Source organism: Calypte anna, chromosome 1, assembly GCF_003957555.1.
Source record: "Calypte anna isolate BGI_N300 chromosome 1, bCalAnn1_v1.p, whole genome shotgun sequence".
Classification (NCBI taxonomy): Eukaryota; Metazoa; Chordata; class Aves; order Apodiformes; family Trochilidae; genus Calypte; species Calypte anna.
In genome coordinates, this window is record NC_044244.1 from 31,304,295 (window position 1) to 31,326,182 (window position 21,888).

Here is a 21,888-nt window from a genome sequence, read left to right on the forward strand (position 1 = left end):
AGAGACATACATACTTTTTTCCTCTCAAAATAACCTTCACTTTTTGTAATCTAAAACCTCTCACTGCAACAACTGATGTCTCCAAGGTAGCAGCTTATGTTGCAAAGACAAAGCAAGAAATAAATATTTTTGTCTACTGAAAGAAGATTGCCTTTAACAGCTGTCAATTTTAAGTTTTAAAAAAAGTTTTTTTAAAGTAACCTGAAATGAAGAAGTAATACTAAGTTTTACTTACAGATACTTCAGCTGTAGGGATGGAAACGATGATACTTTGAGCTCTGATATGTTGTTGTTGCTCAAGTCCAAAGTTTCTAGATTCTGAAATGGCTTCAGATGTTCAGACAAGATGTTGGCAATCCTGTTACTGGTCCTAAAATTTAAAGACAGTAGTCAAAAGACAGACCAAACACTTGTTGAACACATGACTGAGGAAAGTTAGGTCTTGATTTCTGTATTTGAAAATAATTTCTGTAAAGAAAATAAATGATGTATGTTCTCTAGACAAAACATTCTTTTCTGGCCATAAAATAATAAAATAAAAACAAATGAGTTCACAAATATTTCTTAAAAAAGCAAACTCAGCAAACAAGATTAAAAAAAATGCATTATAACTCAGTTACTGCAATTCATGGCTTTTAAAACAAGATTTAAAATTCTCTGATCATCTATTTCTGAATGGCAGAAATAGCTAGTATTTGCATTTAAAAGTTTCTCACAGTATCATAAGGAAATCAGATTCAAGTTGTTTTCCATTCTAAGCAAATTAACTTCATAGTTGCAAAACAATGTGCTTTTTTAAAAAAAAAATCTACAGCATGAATGTAATTTCTATAAATTTCATAATTTCTAAAAAAGCAGAGCCAAATAAGAGATGGATGACAATATGCCCTCCCAGAAAGATGTTCTGGAATTTTGCAATTAGACCTAGTATTTAATATATAGATTTTTCTAATGAGTTTGTAAATAATAGAATTTCTGCTCCTTACAGAAGTTCTAGACTGTACATCTGGTCAAACTTCAGCTAAGCATCACATCCAGCTCAAGAACTAAAATTCTGCAACTGTTTAAAGACATAGGTATCCTGGTCTACTATAAGAAACAACCCTTCTTTCACTTCCAATTAAACTCTTGCAACTGACCAGGTTTTTTCACCACAATTGCACAGTATCACACATGCACATCAGCAACATTAACTGGCTCATTTGTTTGGGGCTAACAGTACATAGGGGAAAATAGATCACGACCAATTAGGTGAATGTAACCTGAAATGATCCTTGTTACCTTGGGAAGTTCAAGTCAGTTCTGGCTGTGGGACATTCTGGGTACATTTTAGGATGATGAATGATCAAAATTCAGGAGCTCTCCCCAGTTCCGAGAGACTGGAGGCAAAGGCAGTTTCAGTAAAACTATCAACAAGAATGTTGATTCTGGAAGGTGTTTGCCTTTATTGGAAATAGTTGCTCTGGATCAAATAGTAAACCACACATTTAGGACAGCATGGACAACTCTCACATATTCAAGGAGTGTGGGGGGATTACTTGTCAAGACAAGAAAGTCCTGACTCAAAAACTGAACCAGAAGTCAGATTAATGGGCCCTCTGACCACATGTGGGAATGGGTAAGTGATCTTGCAGTCTCTCCAACGCTGCACTTGTATCATGTTTCACTCCTCAGGCTGTCTGGTAGAGGTATTCTGCATTATTATTTTTTTTTAACTCTTAGCTGAAAGTATTTATAATAAATGGAAACAAATTACTTTAATAAAAACCAACAACAAACACTACCACCATGTGTCGGTCCCACTGGCCAAATAAGAATGTGAGTTAGATAACAGGTCATAGAGCCTTGCCTTTATGCATCAGTTTGTTTATAAGGTAATTACTAACAAGGTATTAAAACTGTCAATTACTTGAGTGACGAATAAAATTTTCCTTGCAGTAAAAGTGTGCTCTAGCAGAAGCCAGCAATTTCCTGAACTGCACGCCTCCTAAATTGCAGTGTGAAAGTGTGCAGTTATAGAGCAGGCTTGCACAGTGCTGTCTTTGTGTCAGCCTTGCTCCATAAAACAGAAATTCCTCACAACTGGCAGGATAATAGCCCCTGTATTACAAAGTTTAGTTGGACCTAATGGGACCAAATAAAACTCTCATACAGCCTTCAGATTAGCACTTAAACTAACTGGCAAATTACCCGACACAGACCAGCCTACAACAAAAACAAATAAACAAAGAAAAAATCCAGCTTGTTTGTTTCAAGGAGTGTTTTCTTTTATGGTGATGGTCAGGTCATATTGTGGGGAGAAATTTAAGTGCTTTTGTTCACTGAAACAGCTACACATCAAAGTCTTAGCCCATCTCACCACAAAAATCAAACCAGCCCTCACTGAACACCTTACTCATATTTGTAGAAGTTACTCAAATGCAAAATAGCTGAATGTTCACTCCTTATTAACCCAACTTCCTACTCCAGTTCATCCTTAAAAAAAAAAAATTAAAACAAATTGAGTGCCATTATTCAAACCTAGAAGAAGATTGGCAAGGGCTGAATATATTAAAATAGTTCTGCTTTAAGGACAAACTTCAGTCAAGACAGAACCAAACAGTACCCTCTGTGTCAGCACACCACCATATGTTTGTTCACTATGCAAAAGAGAAAGCAACACCAACTTTCCAGTAAAATGCTGCTATTACTGTGCCCAGACAAAAGGAGCTGAACACACCACACTGGTTTCATTTCACAGACCCTCAAGGGGTCTGTGCAACAGAGATCCCCTGCAACAAGAGAAGTAGCGCATCAGGTTCTCACAGAAACAGACCTGAAGCAACCTGATCACCATTTATTCATGTGCAAGGAACAGGAACACGCTACAGCTTCCTGGAATTTCTCCTGTTACAGCAAAAGCAGCAATAGCACCAAGGAACACAGATAAAACCACCAAAAATACCTGGATAAATTTGAACATGCTTTTGGCAATTTGAATGACTACACCCTGACTTGCAGCAAAAAAGCCCTTCAAAATCCCAGGAGTGTATGCAGACTGATTTAATTATCTTTACATAAGCCTGTGTGACTACCAGCTTAAGATGGAATATCACTTTCTCATTACAAGCATGAGAAATCTTAGCCTTCCTTCTCAGCATTCATGACTTAAATCATACCACTAGGCCAAAACATCCATCACAGCCCTATCAATCATGATCTCAAGATTCATTTTGTGTAACCAACAGTTACAACCTATCTAACAAAAGCCATGTACTTTCCCTGCCTCTGCAGAAATACAAAGCAGGACAGCAACTTCTCTATCCATTTTGTTAAGGATCTACTCAACACCACTTAGACCTAATAGTGCCTAGGTGCTGAAAAAAAAAAACAAAACCAAAAAAAACCCCAAAACCCCAAAACTATTTTTAAATACCTGAGACAGTATGCCTTAGGATCTCTTGATACAAATTGTCCGTATGTAATGTTTTCTAAGTAAGAAAAATATCTATGCAAGCTTCATTACTCTGGTCCTGTAACACAGAAGCCCCAACTATGAAATACATTATGACCTGAAGTTCCATCTTTTGTTTCTATTCAAAACTCTTCACAAAAAATGTATTATTGCATTTCCCTTTCCAACATAACTCTTTCTTTTGGGTAGATCTTAATCTGCTGTGTTTTGAGAACTTCTTAGTCTTCTCTTACCTCATGATCCTCACAAGTCCAGAGGTGGAACAAGCTGGTAAAAAACAAGTTGCCAAGAATTAAAATTTTAGAGACGTGTCTGCGCAGTGTGTTCTCCAAAGCTGCTAAAATGTTAAATCACTGTTTTAATATCTGTGTTATTCTGGACCAACATGGCTCCTCCTGTCCCTCAACTAAGCCCCGAGAGCCAGGACATACTGCATTTGCCTCACCAACAGGCAAATGGAGTCATAGTAGACTCTCTTTCTAGAGACTAAGAGGATACATATAGAGAAAAAGCACTCTGCTAGGGCTAGATGTATCTTTTGGAGCAAGCAGTGCTGAAGTCCTGACGCTGGAGTTCATCTGTGTTTAGTTTGACGATCTTGTGTTGACGTGGCTTCTAGAATAGAGCTGGCTTGGAAGCAGCCATGTCAGAGCACAGGCAAAGCAGATGTGACTGTCCACATCCAAGAACATACTGGGTGGTCTCTACTGTGTTCCACTACAGCTCACAGACTCCTTTTTTACATTTCCTCAAATCTTTGTGCATACTTTGCCTGTTCTTCCCTCTACTCACCTACTGACATACAAATCCTGGCATATCATCTATGGTTTCCTGCACTCCCTCTCCTGCTCTTACAAGAAAAAATTAGCTCTTACAAGAAAAATTATTTCGAGACAGAGTAAAAGAAAATTCAAGCAAAAAGGAAGAAATAATAATAGTTAAGACAAAATATCAATATTGTAATAAACTTTCATCAGAAAGTGCTGGAAGACTCATATTTTGTGGCTTTTAGCATAAAACTGGACCACTATATAAAAAGCATACCAGAAGAGTCTCACTAACTCCTAAAAGAAGAAAAAGAGAAAAAAGTATGGTTTTTTTAAGCCAGATTGTAATGAACAATTACATCATTTAAAATATTGCAATTTTGGTTACAAACTGAACAGTAACCTTACAAAAATCCCCTGATCTTACCGGGACTACGTGCTTTTCTCAACATTAGAAACTCAACTGCACTGAATGTTAAGAACCTCCATTTTTCTGTATCTTTGCAAATGTTAGATATAGAAATATTTTGAGTGAAACTGTTATTCTCCAAGATGAAGATGCCAGAAATAGAACCCGGATTCTGGCTGACTTCCAGTCCTACTGGTAGGTCTACAAGTCATGCCTCCTTCACACACAGACTTCTCACGTTCCTTGCGGCAAGCAGTTCTTTCTTTTGAAGGCTTCCTTCATTCCATGATCCATGCCATGCCTGTCATTGCTCTTTCAAGCCAGACGTCAGCAAGTCTCTGCTCTTATTTGTTGTTCTTTTTGTGGTATACAGGCATCAAGTAGAATATGAAAACTCAGAACTCGGTAGGATACTAAAACCCTGACCAAAAGTTGAGAGGAAAGGTTTGTTGATTCTTAAACCAAGTATCAGCTGGGGAAAATGGGAAGAGAAAGATGCAAAAGGAAACAGCTCTGGGATCAGAGATGTCTTCGTGATCAAAAAGAACAAAGACAAATCTGAGCTTGCAAACACACAGAACTTTCATAGCTATTATCTCCTGATTCTAGGCATAGCACCAATCAAACTTTCCTTCCAAACTCTTGTTTTGATACCCTGCAGTCTGGTTCCCATTACACTTTCTGACCCTTCAAAAATAATCACAAGTTACGTAGCACATGATAGCCAAGTCAATGTGTAAAGTTCATTATTCTAAAGAAAGCAAACAACGGCAATGCAATCATAGCTATTTCCACATGAGCTGACAATAGGAATAACAACCCATCGTGGAGCTGATGCACACTGTGATTGTTAGTTAATGCTAAAATCTCAGCCATAAATTATAACTATGACCTAGATTAAACCCAGCATAATGTCCTCTAATATTATAAATCATATTTCTAATCTGATGTATGGTCTGATGAAGTACCTGATGAACCTTATATTGTTCCAGAGCCAACCTTGGATTCTGGAGGGTGCAGACTAAAGTCTAAGCACTTCAGACTGCAAAGTCTTCTATATTTACTCATAAATACTGTTAGTACTACTTGCTGAGGAATGTTTTCTTATCCACTTCTATTTCACTCAAGGCACTGAGTCATTACATTTCACTGCTCTATCACAGTATCTATCTACCACTTCTCTAAGACACCACACTCCAATATTTACGCCTGACCTCTTAAGTTCATTCTGACTTTCACTCATGTCTGTACTATATGCTCTACAACTTCACATCTCCTCCTTGGTAAAATTTCCTACCATTCTTCCATTTTCTCACACAGCAAGTGTTATTGATTTTTCAGATCATTATTTTTTTAATCCATCCTTTTCATTAACATTGTTGATCAGAAAACCATGCCAGTTTTTTTCAACTATAAACAGCTCCTAAGATTTGCATTCTTTTTCTTTCTCATTGCAAAAGCATTTGTCTAGGCTCTCACTACTTTATTTTTTTGCTACAACAAAGTCCAGGTTTCTACATGCTTCTTCCTTTTCCCATCATTCATCTAAACTTGCTGCCATAAAGTTTCCATGTCTGCAAGTCTAAGACAGGTTCCTTTTCAAATTCTTTCATTTACTTCCTCTAAGTCTCCACACCAAATGTCAAAGACTGCAAGAACTAATTCCAGTAAGTTTCTTCGCTTCAGTTTTTTGCTTACAACTTCAGCCCAAGTCACACATGGTTTACCACCACTCCCATTTTTGGGACTTTCTCCAACTACCCTTATGCCTGAAGCCCAGTCTGGCATTCCTCTATCCTTTCTTCAAAACAAACTCTTCCAGGCAGCATCCAAATCTTAATCCTTCCCATAATAAAGTGGTAGCTGAAGAGATGACAAGGATGTAAAATATTTGACCAACATTTTCTTAATACTGGGAGCCAGACTCCAGTTCAGTATGCTAGCTTTATAAACACACAATACCACTTTCTCTGGCAAGAGCAGAAGGGAAAGGCATCCACTCCTACTGAATGTAAGCTTTCATTTTCAGGAGTTGTGCCTAAACTCCTTTCTTGCATATGTGCACCGAGAACAGTGTTCTCCTGGATTTTACACACAGCTTCCACTCCCAGGTTACTGTAAGACAACCAAGAGGTAGATTTCTCATGCTTACCCAATAATTTTGCAAACAAGGATTATGAGAAAAAAAATTATCTTTACAGAAGGCTTTTTTTGCAAGAATTCTCTTTAAGACTGCCACACAGAGTGCAAAGTATCACTCTTATTTCTACATTGCCAGCTGGGACAAATGCATAACCTATTTTGCACATTTCTTTCAATTACTTGAATTTTACCTCTCACAGTTACTATTTGAAGCATGATCTGTGATGCCCATTATCTCAAAGCACATTAAATGTAATTTTCCACATTTTAAACAGGAATGACATAAAATAAAATCACTTCCAAATAGTGTAAGAGATTAATCACCACTTTTCTTCAGTAACTATGTTTGCACATAAAGTTAGATAGGCATTTAAGCTGTATGTTGACTAATGAAACTTAGATTAAAACAGTGATCACTTAAATTTTAGAAGAGTATATATTGGCAACAAAGTTGGGGTTTTTTTAACAAACAATTAAAATCAGTGACCAGAACATGCTCTATTATTGTCCCAGAAATGAGGAAAGTAAGACTATTCTATTCTTCTGGGTAAGCAGAATGGAAGCAACCATAAAGCTGCCTAAAATACAGATGAATATACAGATCTTTAGTCACAAGCTCAGCATCTTGCTTAGCAAAGATCTGTGAGAAGCCACTTCAACTTAAAAGTTAGTTTACTAACTTCTTCCTCAGATTACATATTTAAGTTAGGTAGCATGAACAAACACACATTCACTCTGAAAGACCTATAAATAAAGACATGGACACTGCAGCATCATAAGCTCCACTTATTAAATGTTTATATCACAGTTAGCTCTGTCTCCACTGCCTGACAGCACAATGCTTTACCAATCTCAGGAAATACTTTGTAAACAGGTCTTTCAACAATAGGATTCTATTCAGATTGGAGCAAAGCAGGCTACCCACTGCAAAAAAAATTCACTGATGACTGAAATCAAGATTAATGAGCAACTAATCAAGGCAGAAGGAAGGAGCTATAGGAAGACATCAGGTTAAACCTGGACTCTTCTGGTAACTGAATTTGAAATGTCAGAGCTTATATATGAAGCCCAATGCACATTAAAACTTGGAGAACTTCTCCAATAAATCCCCCACTGAAGCTGTGTGGGACAGATAAGCAACAGGTAGAACCTCCCATTCAAAGCACACACTACCATCTGGACCCAAAAACACTTACGGTGTTTTGTTTGTTTTCAGTGACCAAAGTAATATTTTTTTAAACAAATCACGGTTGATGGCTTAGATAATTTTGCTCTTCTTTTTTTCCTTTGAAGGGAAGGACTTTTTACTTTTTCAGTACAGAAATTCACTGTTAGGTTTGTTTTTCAAAAGCATTAATTGAACAACAAAGGCCTAATATTAATAATCAAGTAACAAGGAAGAAGTAATCAGAGTAATTTTATACTGGCTCATCAGAAACCTAGACTTAAAAGTTGAAACAATTTTGCTTGCTACAAAAACTTGTGATCCCCTGCAGTCATCGAACCATAGAATTTTCAGGGTTGGAAGTGACCTTTAAGAACATCCAGTTCCAACCTCCTGCCATGTGCAGGGACACCTCCCACTGGATCAGGTTCCTCAGAGCCCTGTCCAGCTTGGTCTTTAAAACTTCCAGGGATGGGGCTTCCACCACCTCTCTGGGCAACCTGTTCCAGTGTCTCACCACCCTCACACTAAAGAATTTCCTCCTAATCTCTAACATAACTCTCCTCTCTTCCAGTTTAAAACCACTACCCCTTGTCCTCTCACTACAAGCCCTTGTAAAAAGTCCCTTCCCAGCTTTCCTGTAGGACCCCTCCAAGTGTTGGAAGGCTGCTATTTAGGTCCCGCCAGAGCCTTCTCTTCTCTTCTTCAGGCTGAACAACCCCAACTCCCTCAGCCTGTCTTCGTAAGAGAGTTGCTTCAGCCCTCTGATCAGTTTCGTGGCCCTCCTCTAGACATGCTCCAACACATCCACATCCTTCTTGTGTTGGGGCTCCAGAGCTGCACACAGCATTCCAGGTGAGGTCTCACCAGGGCAGGAGAGGGGCAGAATCAACTCTCTCCATTTGCTGGCCACACTTCTTTTGATGCAGCCCAGGATGTGGTTGGCATTCTGGGCTGCAATTGCACATCAGTGGCTCATGTCTAGCTTTTGATCCACTAGTTCTCTTAAGACTTTTTCCACAGTGCTGCTCACTAGGGAGTACTTCCCCAGCCTATATTCATGTCTCTGGTTCCCTTGGCCCAGGTGCATGACCCTGCACGTGGCCTTCTTGAACCTCGTGAGATTCACCTGGGCCCACTTCTCCAGCTTGTCCAGGTCCCTATGTATGGCAATCCAATAAAGGATGACATCCAGTAAAGGATGGAAATTCTCCTTGGCTGTTAATGTATTTGTAAAATCATTAAAAAAAGACCCAAACAAAAAAACCTAACAGACAAATCACAAATATTTGGCAGCATTTTTCATCACCTCAGAACTCAAGTGAATGGCCATGTGATTCCTTGTTTTAACTGCTCTAAAGGCTTCCTGAACAGATGGGGTGGGAGGGTACTCTCAGAATAGCATAGGAAAACCTGTACCATGTTGCATACCCAATGTGTCTCTTGTGAAAATATTTCACATTCTGCAAGAAGTGGGAACCCAATACAAACCACATATTAATGTAAAACTTGAAAAATATTACCAAACCCTGAGTCACCCATGCTCGTTTTAATTCTGCACCATGAACTTCATATTTTCCACTCTAGCTTTAGTACTAGATTAACATTATCAATCTTTACAACATAAGCTACAAGGGTATTTCCATCTAGATCACCTGCACCATATGTACCAGTGATTTTAAAATAATGATTTGTATTCACAGAAATGTACAATCCCAAGTTTATTTAAAGCATTCCATCATTTAAAGCTAGTCTAACATTAGAATTTTACTATATGCACTAAAGACTTTGGCATGTACAGCTTTTCATGTCCCTACAGACAGCAAGATTATTACTGTGTAACATATCCTAGATGTAGCTAATAAGAAACATGGCCTTTAGTATTAAATCTAGTTCTACACAAGAGATTTCAATAAGAACAATAACATTTAGTTGGAGAGGCAGGATATCTCAATACTCAAAGCTGTTCTGACTCTCTAAAGTCACTGCTGCCTTCCAGTTTCCACAGTACTCAAGAACAGACAGCACCCATGACATCAAGTGGTATCTTCAACTAGGTATGTAAACTCTGCAAGTAAACTAGCATGGGTTTCTTATTTAAACTAGATATAACCAAAATATATATAAACAAAAATATATAAACAAAACCTTAAATAATGTTGTAGCATTTGCAAATCAGCGTCACCTTTCATTTCAAAGCACTAATCATACTAAAAGCAGTTAATATTTTTCTGAAGAGTTTTAAAGTGAAACCCCTATGCAAATGGTAGTTGGCAATTAAGCCCCTTGCAGGGCTTCTACACAAGGTTATAGTACTTTTATTACTTGGCTTCAATCTATTTCTGGATTCAGCCTAGGTACAAAACTTCACAGCAATGACAGAACTAAAAGGCAATACTGGCTTTCTTCTCATTTATCAATACCACAGATTCTAGAAGAATTTCAGGACAGGACTGGTACATCTTGGATAATGAATGTTACTAGAATGGGAACCATTAGAATTAAAATTCAGAACCTTTGCTTGCTCTCTGCTTGACACAGCTGTGGTCCATCTATTTAGAAACAATGAAAAGTAACTTATTTATTCATCCAGAACTGCAGAATTTTCTACCACAATCATTTGAAGCAATTCTACAATAATATAATTGTTTTTATAAGTATTTCAGGAATGAAAATTAGGAGACAACTAACTTTTTACTTCCAGGGATAGATAAATACATCCACATTATTCTGTGTGGCATCTGCACATTATATATTTGTGGTAATCAATTGTGAAATTCCCCACAAAAGCTTATGCTGTCCAGAACTTAAGGAGACCTGACCTCCCAGCTTGAACTCCTGCACTGACTGGAGAGTTGGCAATCTGGTAAATGGTTGAACTTCTCACTTTCTGTCCTGATAAACCGCTCTCTTCCTGTCTTCCCTCAAAGACAGAGAAAAGGGTTGGCTGGCTGAGCAAAAAGAACACCCAGAAATTTTAATTTCAAGTAACTGACTGAAATGGTCAAACATGCTGAAAGATGCAATCAGACCTTTGAAAGTAGCATCCCTGTAAGACAAGCACCCCAAGTATGTTGGCTAGATGTTTCAAAAGGAACCTAACTTTAGAATAAGTATCTAGATAAGCCTCAGTAGGAAGATCTTATGAACTATCTTTGAAAAAACAAATTTCTTTAGAGAGACCTTTTTCTTCTCCACTCATTCTGAAGAGGATCTACAGTTAGTAATTCATACTTACAACGTCAAACTTTAAAGACTTTAGAGTAAGGAAGACAAATCCTTCACTTTGCTCTGTCCACAATGTATTTGTTCGTGTCAGGCAACCCATCATAGCTTCACAACCTGAAGCCTCCTGACCAGATTATGCCAAAATACCACCCATTTAGTTCACAGCACTTTCCCAGGAGGCTCAGAAGCTCTCGTATGCCATGTGAAAGACTCATACTAATCACATAAATAAAATCTTAGATACATCTCCAGCTATGTAAAGAGAGTGTGCCTGCATGTGTTTGTACACTCCTTCACACAAGCATAAAGTCTTTCCAGGGTGTGCCTGCCTGATACTTTACTCTCCCATGGTGTTCAACTCTCACCTGGCACCCATAAAAACAAAATGTTGGCATCACTGTTTCATGATTATTGACAGGATGCGACCATGAGACTGGAACATCTACTGCTCTGGATATGTTTACCCTGAATAATTCAACAGGATGTAAATATCTGCGTTAGATAAATATCAATTAGATACCTAGAAATGAGGTAGCTCCAGAAATGTAAACTACACTAACATGGTAATCCACCCATGCTTGTTTATACTGCTCAAAGCATTTAGGCATACAGAGCTCTGTGGAGATACCAGCACCATTATTCACTGTAGACACACCAGCGGTGTGACCTCTTTTGCAAGGCAAGGAAATGCTTGCAGCACAGTAAAATTCTAAGACTCCACAGCTGAGTGACAAGTACTAAGAAGTGGAAAAAAAAAAAAAAAAAAAAAAAATTTCTTCAACAATTAAGATTTTAGTAAGAAAGGAGAGCATCACTTCCACAGCAGTCCTTGAAGTTTCCTTGGAAAAAACAACTGGCTTTTGAACTGACAGTACTGAACCAACATATATGTATCTCGTAAGAAATGTAATCAAATCAAGTTTCAAAAGACTAGTACCATCTTTTCTGATATTACTTTAAAGAACAAAGACTCAACAGCGAAAACGGTGGCTTGAACGACTCCACAAGCTTCTTTCATACAGAAGTTTAAAATCCTGAAGAAACTCATCAGATGTTTCAAGTAGTTATTCTTTGAAGAGTGATTATTAAAAGTGCATTCTAACTGTTCCATGTGTGTCCTCTTTGAATGACTCAGATATAGGATTAACTTGGTTTGATTCAACACCTCCAAATAACATGCAACAAGGAAAAATAAGAACATATTTTACCACTAAAATAAATGTTTTGCTAGACTGAATATTGAATATATGTCCACCTAACATACCACTATATTACACACGTTTATGCCAGATAACTGCTGTATGTTCATTCCTCTTTATATTCCTTTCTATAGCATCAGACTTAACATCTTCATACAAATAACTTCCAACCCGTAAAACGGTTAAAAAAAAAAAACTTTTCCAAAAGACACAAGATGCCTTATTTTTTGAATAGTGCAATACCACTCTAATTTATATCTATGTACATCTGCTTTGATATGGAAGAAACAATTGTTTTAACTATTATAACTGTCATTCATAAATTAATGTAAAGTCTATAAATAACTTAATTATTTCTATCATACTAATCTCAAGGAATCTCTGCTGTGGTCACAGAATAGGTACTTAATCTCAGCTGGAGTACACTTACATTCAGTAATCTCCTGACACTGCACAGAAGTAATGGAAATTAGAAAGAGAACAATCTAGAACCCAACCAGACCTACTTTAACCACATTGATAGTATGATAACAGCTTTTAGAAACACATTTTTTTAGTTCCTTTTAAGTGTCAGATCTGTGCTCTGCACTATATATACTAACAAAGGTTTTTCCATGTTCGACCACCTGAGTAAATGAACTCAGCTCATGACCTAAGGATATGGAACAACCAATCCAGCAGTTACTGGTTTTCCTTTATTCTCTCTCAAAGGAATACAAAAATCTTTGCACAGCTGCAGAAGGACAATTTTAGGTTCATCTAAACTATTTAAGTTTCCATGAGAGAAATAGAGGAGATGATAAGAAAACTCTCAACATTGTATTAATCAGAAGGATGGCAGGAGGATATTAACTACTTCATTATGTTAGTATTTCCAACCTTATGGAAAAACAACTTTAGCAAGGCAGTAGGAAAAAAAGAAATGTATTCTTTAGATCAGTTAGATGCTTCAGCTATGGAATGCTATGCCAGTGTAAAAATAATGTCGACACTAATACAAAATAGAAGATATGCTTAAATTCAACAGCTATTTGTCAGACACCATCTGTTTTTTCTTTCATTCTTTTCTGATTCTGATCTGTAAGAAACCACATCAGTATCAAATGTCACTTAGTTCTTATTCAAACAGAGCAGTCCAGACACAGCGGCTGCACCAGCTGACTTAGCTGACCCAGGCCTAGAGTAAAAACAAACCCCTATAAATCACCAGATGTAAGCAATTGAATAGTGATCAATTTAATTAACTGAACAGCTTTCGAAAGTTTACTGTATTGTTTTAACCCTTCAGGCTTCTTCACAAAAGGTAACTTGCAATTTGTATTCAAGGGCAGGATTTGGCCTAAGGGCTACATATTACTAGCTTTAGACACTTTAGATTCCCACTGATAAAACTCAAATCCCACACATGAAAAATGTGTCCTTTCTTTTTTCAATTAATAATATAATAGTACCTATTTTGGTTAGCAGTTCTTTCAACACCTTAGAGAAATTAGATCACAGGAAAAAAAAAAAAAAACAAAACTGCTTTCAAGTGAAAAAAAATGCCTTTAATATCAACTGGTTTGGTTATGGACCCTATGTGCTTTTACAACTTCATACTCACAGATGCCACATCAAGTAACTTAATATTTTCTTTCAAACAAGACAATGAACACAGACAATCATGTGTCACAATTATATGTATTAACTGCAGCCTTAAAAAAAAAATGCCACACATTAAAAAGGGCTCCAAGTAACATTTTTAAGATACTGGCAAAACACCGTCTAACAGATATTTGTCCTGAAGCTACATCTTGAGGGAGTTTCCCTATGTTGCCCACTGAAATTAATGGAATTCTTCTATGATTTAACAAAGTGGGATTTCAGCCAAGATGCATAATGATAAAGAATAACCCTTGTTTTAAAGTCTGCATTGTACAAGTTTGTGTCACGTTTACTGATGTTCGTACAGTGCCTAGCACAACAGGACTGAGGCTTCTGGGCACTACCACAACATAAATTAATTCTAATGCAGTCTTTGTATCTGAGAGAAGCATAAAAACTGCAAGGATTAAGCTCAATTATACAGATTTTAAACAGCCTGCTAAATAATATGACATAATCAACTTCCTAACCACAAGGTGCTCAATTTCAAATTATTTCACTTTAATCTCTGTAATGCACATATTTCCACAAACCCTGTAGAGTTAGTTCCACTACCTAGGGACAAGAGTAAGATCTACTTACAAAGACAGAAGAGTTACATTTGCAGAAACTGGCCCCAGATCAGGAATGATCTTCAGTTCATTGTTGTTCAACTTCCTATTAATATTAGGAAAGGAGAGTCAGCCTTGATGTTAACCAAAAGTAACTCCATTGGATTTCCTAAATTGCTGAAAAGTGCCACCCCAAAATTAAAAAAATAATTCCAGTTTCACTTAATGTAAAATATCAGAACAGCAAACATCTTTGTTGTTCAACAGCCTATCCCTAGAAAAGGGCTATACAATTACCATACACAAACACTGGTTGGGGTTTTGGGTTTTTTTTTCCTTGTTTGTTTGTTTTTAAATTAAGACAAATTAACTTACACTTCCCGAAGACTATGAAGGTGATCCAAGAGAGTGGTCTTGATTGAAGATAATTTGTTGTGACTTAAGTCCCTGGGAGGTTACAAAAATAAACAGGCTGTCAGTTTTGCCATGAAATACTAGGTAAAGCAATACAATTTCAATCCAATATATACTATCTTTTGTTCCCACATTATTAAAAAAAGTTAGTAAAATTAGAATAATAGTTCGAGTGTACAAGATATAAAAAAAGTATAAATATTTTGATTACTGTCAGGCATGTCACAGAATTTCCTATACTTCTGAACAATTCAGAACTGTACATTAAGGTGTGTGTAAGACTCATGAGAATAACTTAATATATTGATGTCAATACACCAACAACCATTCTTCCCCACCTCTTTACAACAAAGATCTGGCTAAACAGCCTTTTTGCTTTAGCTTATTAAACAAAATTCATAAACCAAGACGCACGGTAGTCTCATTCCTTGAGTCAAAATTAGCATTTGTATCATTTACTCTTCACACACTCCCTAGAGCAATGCACAGATTGTAAGTACACAAAGAGGACTGTCCAGAAACCTCAATTCATGCCATTCTAACATAACCAGAATTAATAGGGGATATTAAACAAGCAATATCAAAAGAAGAGACTTAGGAAGGCCTAATTCTACTCTGAGTTTTAAGATATCTGTAACAAGTCACATTAATGCCACACTTAATTGCACTCAAAGAAGTAGCTCAAGCTCTTAGCATGTGCCACTCTGTACTGAAGATCCTGAATATATAGCGATGCAATTTATAAGAAATCTTGTCAATGTCTTTTAAGTGCTTGCTACAAAACAAGCCAAGCTATTAAGAATGCAACACATTTTCTTGACCACTGTCATCATGGTCATTGTGCATATTTACAATGTGTCCACTCAACATTTGACGACACCATAAAAACAGAGTTCTAAGAAACCTTTGCGGTAGTCTCAGGAGTAGTGGAAACATACAAAAATAAAAGACCACATAACAGAAGGCAGAGAAGCTAATTACAGAAACTCAAACTTGCATGTCTACCGAGATCTTCGGAATTGGTACAGATGCACATCTGATCATGTAACCACAGCTAACCCTGCTGAAGACATCCCCCTTCTTAGTGACTTACCCACCACAACAAGAACTGCTTTGTGACTAAGCCCTGAACAACTACAAATCCAGAGAAATTCAGTCTCTCTTTGCAGACCCTTGGATACAGGTGTAATGTTGCAACCCAGCCAGGCACCTCAGGCACTGTTTGGTGCTTTATGCAGTCCTTGCTCAATGTTGCTAAGACAACTCCGTTGTCCCTCTTGTCCTCCCCTGGAGTCAGCAGTTGAAAGTAATAGAAATTGAAAATGGAAAAGAATCCCAGGCACATACAGGCACTAAAGAGATACCACCAGGATGAGGTGTGCTGAGCCAGACAACTGGATCAGACCCAGCAGGGTCTGATGGCACCAGCTCAGGGCCATGGGCAGGGAGGAGATAAGTACCACGTTTCCCAAGCCAGGGCTGCACATGCAGAGCAGACCCGCAGGTGCAAAAGGCATTTTTGAGCACAAAAAAGGGTAGGAGGAGACACCTAGAAATGAGGAACACCCTCTACTACTTTCAGGTGGCCACCAAAATTATGTTTTCCAAGACTCAGCTCTGGTCTCAAGCACCTTATAAATAGCTCCAGATACGTAAGCCCTTACACATTTTCCTCTTGGAAGATGAAGAATCAATTCAGTGTTAACATTTTCAAAAACCCACAAATGTTAGTTTCATCATTATGATTTGTGAATTCTCCTGTATATGGGGTTAACTACACTTGAGTTGGAGGACTGCATCTTTCACTGCTTAAAAAACTAATGCAAACATTCATCTGGCCCTAGACTGGAGAAAAATTCCTTTGTGTAACTTCGGAAGATGTTAGCTGCATAGATTTGAAATTCTCATACTCTGTTCTTAAATATAAATACTGAAAAAAATATGTTGTTATAAAGATCTAGACAGGAATCTAACTTGGACTTTTAAAGCAGACAAAGTAGAGACAATTTTTACTCTTAAACTTCATTCAGTATTTGGCTTTAGTCTGTAGGGATTATATGAACTATGCAAATAAACAGCCAAAATTTAGTAAAGTTATGGCTGCTAGTGCCTGATATGTTACTATTCTTCATGCTTCAGACAAGACAGGAATCAGTAATTATTTCAACAGAGATCTTTCATCATTAGTGGTAAAGACCTGCATTTCTTCACTTTATGTAAAAAGCCTGCAAAAGGTTTATTTAAAACATGTTTGCCTAAAGGACCTACCAGACAGTAACAGACGTGAGTAGATTTGTTCTGCTGGAGTTATAACATGTTAAAAAAAGAAAAAAATCTGGCAGAGTCCTTAAACTATAAAAATCCTGCAATTACAACCACTGCTGTGCATGATCACCACACTGGAGCCAGACACTTTCACTCATAGCTCAAGCTCACATCCATCTGGAGTCTATCAAGGCAACCGTGAGCGTAACAACTCACACTATATAGCTTCAAACTACTTTTTTGGTGCTTGTTTTTCAACACTAAAGATACCCTCATATTTTCCATGTAGTTTTGAAAAATACATACATACAAATTCCTCATTCCTGGTTTCCTTACAGCAGGTTGTCAAAAAAACACAAAGAAAACAACAAACCCCCCTCCAAACAATAGTGAAGCGCCTGCTTCACACAGCTGTGTATGTGCTTGTCCACCAATTGCTGGATATATGAATTGTAAATATTTTATTAAAAATTATTCAATGAGAAACTTCAGGGAAAAAAAACAGCCCTGGAAATCGCATTCTTAAACTAAATCAGTTGCTGGCAGTAAAGCAAAAGTTAAAACATTTGCCTTTTATTAATATTCTAAGTGAAGCTTAAACCTATAGAAGTTTCTGAAACTTACGATCACTGAATCTGGGGCATTTTTTAAATATAACAATCTATCATCCCTCTTGGAAATCTACCAGTACATTTCAGTCCAATGAATTTCTCAATGTATTGTGAGTAGTACTAGGTGTTTTCAATTTCTGAATTTTCCTTGTCAAAATTGCAAGTGATTAAAAAAAAATACTGTGGTTATTATTGCCCCTAAAAATTCAAAAATAATCAAGGATACAGCAGTGAATGCACTCAGAAACTTCAGGAACCAGATGTATATTAAGAAACTGCCTGTAACAATAGAAAGTATATATACTTGTTCTTCACCTCAGATTTCTAATAAAAGGGATTGTGGGATTGCACATTTAAGTAGAATTGCCTACACTTCAAAAAGCATGCCATAGTTCTTGAGGCCCTTTAAGATTCCAGCTTATGAAAGAAACTATTTCCTATATTCCATTATGTTTGTGTGACTGTATTTTGTAACTCACAAGCCTCTGCACTAGAAAGCTGAAGTGTACCTCTGAACATTAATGCTTGCATGATAAAAAAAAATAAAAGGAAGGCCTAACACATAAAGGGAGATGCCGTTTCTTCACACATTTTATAAATATAACTTTTAGACTCTAACTTAATTTACAACACTTAGTCACAATTATCATCTTCTTCCTTAGAGAACTCAGAAACCCGAGCCCCAAGTCAAATTTTAAAATGCAAATCCAGCAACAGCTTCTTAATCAGTCCCACTGGGGCCTATAGAGCTGCTAATTCAGCAGAAATCAGGAGAGCTGAAAAACAAAAAGCCAGGCTGTAGCCGTTTTAAGACACTGATCCAAAGTGACTCATAAATCAGCTTGCTCTGTTCAAGTTTTAGTCTGGAAAATATTGAAAAACAGCTGTGAAAACCATACAGCCCTTTTTTCTGGCAATTCTGGTGGAGAACTAGAGGATTTATAAAATGTAAATACTAAAGATGTAATACAAACACAAGTGAAAACCATCTTTCAGATTTTCCCTCCAGCCCCACCGCCAGTTTTAGCATTCCTCAGTGAACCTGGCAAGGGGTACGGCAGTGCCACCAGGAGTTTGCACATATGGAGGACGCTGGCCACAACTCACTCTTCCTCCCTTCATTCCTCCCTCTGCTACACCAGCTCTAACAAAGCCAGACTCTTGCCATCATGGGATGCCCATGTTGGAAATAAATTGAAATCTGGCTTCAAACCTGTTTGTACACAAAGCTATTACAAACGTTTATGAGTTTTCAGCGGACTGTTATCTTCCACACAGGCAGGGTTTCAGAAGACAGTATTTTGGGCTGAAATCACAGTAGAGCTGGCAATTACAGCTCATTTACAACCCATTTTTAAAGCCACTTTGATACAAAGCAGTAGACTCACACTTGCCACCAAAAAGAAGAGGACATAGGCATTACTTAAGCTCATTTTTCTTGTCACGAAGCCTTTCCACGTTAGACAATCTCATTTTATAACACCAGAGGTATTTGAATACAAAAGGCACGGAAGAGTGAAACAGAGCTACAGAAAACCAGCTTCATCTGACCAGGTCTCTATCTAGGTGAGCAGACAGGTGGGCAGAGGAACATGTAAAGCCTAATTTGAGCTTAGACCTCACACACAAGAACTTTGCCTCTTCTGCTTGGGATATCATGCCTCTGCATATTGAGAACATGGTGTTATAGCTGTTGCCTTTTGAAGAGGACTGGAAACCCTGCAATTAAACTACTCGCCTATGGCTATAACTACTATGGACTTCTTTGGAAAACAGTAAACACGTAGCGATGAAATTCATAAAGTCTTTTTCAATTTCTAAGTGCACTGTTTGTTCCAACAGTAATCCAGGATAGTTAAACCTTTTCTGTGCGTGTAAACCTGAAACTGATTTATAATCTTACACACTGCAAAATCCCAGGTCCAAGTATTGGAGTAGCAGGAGGTAACAGCCAACCTCACACTCTTCCTTCTTCTCTTACTAAGAAGAGGGGAAGGAAGAAAGAGCAGGGCACTTCTAAAGCATTTGACACAAACAAAAGAAATATTTACACAAAAGCAGCCAGACCACATGGTTTGGTGACACTTACAAAGATGTACTCCTGTGAGTTTAAGAGCAAGTGACACAGCTGTCCAATGAGTAATCACAGCAGGGTTTCTTACAACAGACCAAAGCTTATTTATACAAGTGGAACCTATTTTCTCACACTTTTAAAAGAATGTGAACCTACATAAGGACAATTTACACTACCAAGGGAATTCTAATTAGAAAAACCTCCCTTGTGCTAACAAAAAAGCCCTGCAATGTGTTTTACTGTCTCTCAGTAACGTAAGTGGAAAAGACAAATTTGGATTACTGCTAATGCAAAATGTTTTCTTAAAGCAATTAAAAAAATAAAGTTCTGTGATTTTTCCACTTGTTTATTTTTGTTTAGTGTACTGTTACACCAGAGTACACTTAACAGTGCTAAAGCTCAACTAAGAAACTAGGCTATGAAGCTTAGCTTAGCATCAAAAAAGCCTTAGATTTTGTCAGAAAACTGTTAGCATACTGAAGTAGTTCAAAAGAACAGGAGGCGAGAAATTTAATGGGAAGCAAAGCCAGTTGTTGAATGTAAAGCAGATCTGGTATTTGATTCATACACTTCAATCACATAAACCAGAAGAAAAGAAAAGAAAGAAAGAAAAAAAAAAAAAAAAGTTCTTTTCCCCTCACACTTTCCTATGCCACTCCTGGAAATATTCACCTTCCAGAGCAGCTCCTATGTTCAGTCCCATATGGTGTCAATACAGGCATCCACATTTCATGAGTAAAGCAGCATGACCTCCAGACGAGGCAATTGAACAGAATTAGCCACAACTAATTGAAAGTCTTCCTGTTTACTTTAAAGTCCTTATCTCAATCTGCTTTGGAAATGTAACAGAAAATTAATACGACTAAAACAGAAGATCTCAGAGTGACAAGAAATTAAAAACAAATGTGAAAAGTTTCTCAACTATTTTCAGGCTTTTAGAAAGACCCCCTGAATTTATCCTGTGTCCATAATAGTTTGTCACTGAAAGTAAGTTTTCTACAGACGGCCTTACAGGATGTGTTGCTTTAGATTCAGTGAATCCCTGCCACTGGACGGCGAGGGGCGAGCTCCGGTGTTAGTAAATCCATCAAACCCCAAACTTTCGGGGAACCGAACAAACAAAACGGAGGCGAGTTTTCCCGACACACAAATCAGTAGTAACTTGATGATTAGTGCACGTTTTCCAAGAAAGTCGCCATAACTTTCTTTTCCTTCCTCCCTCAACACCCGGAGCAGCTCTCCAGGGCCCGATTTCAGCCCAGGTGCTTATCTCCACGGCCGCCCGGGGCCGCAGCCCGCCCCAGGGCCCAGCGCCGTCCCGCTGCGGCCGCCACCCCCGCTGACAGCTCGGCCGCCGGCCGCAGGCGCTGCCTCCTCCCGCATCTCCCGCATCGCCACGACACCCGCGTTTTCTTCCCCCAAATCTGCCCGCGAGAGGGTCCGCGGGGCCCTCCGGGGCGGAAGATGGCGGACGGGCGCGGGTCGGTACCCCCAGCCCCCCGCGGTGCCCCACCGCCCCGATACTCACAGCTGCACCGCCCCCCGCGGCAGCCCCTCGGGCAGCCGCCTCAGCTCCAGGCGGCTACAAGCGACGAGGTGCCCCGCGCACCGGCAGGGCGCGGGGCAGCGGGCGGCGGCGCGGCCCCCCAGCAGCGGCACCAGCAGCAGCGCCAGGAGGGCGGCAGCCGTCGAGCGGGACCGGCGGGGCATGGCGGGCTCGGAGCCGCTGCCCGAGCTCCCGTCCCTGGCGCTCCCTCACTGACAAAGTCGGGCACGGCGCGACCTCCCGCCTCTCAGCGCGGGTGGCGGCTCCCGCTCATGCCCCGGAGCCGCCGCCAAGGGGGGAAGGCGGTGGGAGAGGAGCGGAGGCGTAGAAAAAAAGTAATGGGGAAAAGTGGGGAGGGGGGGAGGCCTGCTGAGCCGCCAGCCACTCCGCAAACTTTCCACCGCCTCAGCCCGCCTCCG

The 21,888-nt window shown here is 38.8% G+C and overlaps 1 protein-coding gene across 1 annotated transcript in view; it reads right to left on the reverse strand.

Annotated features, from left to right (window-relative positions):
* The window catches only part of LRIG3 (leucine rich repeats and immunoglobulin like domains 3), a 42,693-nt gene extending 21,060 nt beyond the window's left edge, over positions 1-21,633 (reverse strand). The window contains exons 1-4 of the mRNA XM_030468762.1: positions 21,452-21,633; positions 14,935-15,006; positions 14,591-14,665; positions 236-370 (exon numbers count right to left, since the gene is read on the reverse strand). Of these exons, the coding sequence (XP_030324622.1) occupies positions 236-370; positions 14,591-14,665; positions 14,935-15,006; positions 21,452-21,633 (464 nt within the window). The remainder of the gene's footprint in view (positions 1-235; positions 371-14,590; positions 14,666-14,934; positions 15,007-21,451) is intronic.
* Between the last annotated feature and the right edge of the window lie 255 nt (positions 21,634-21,888).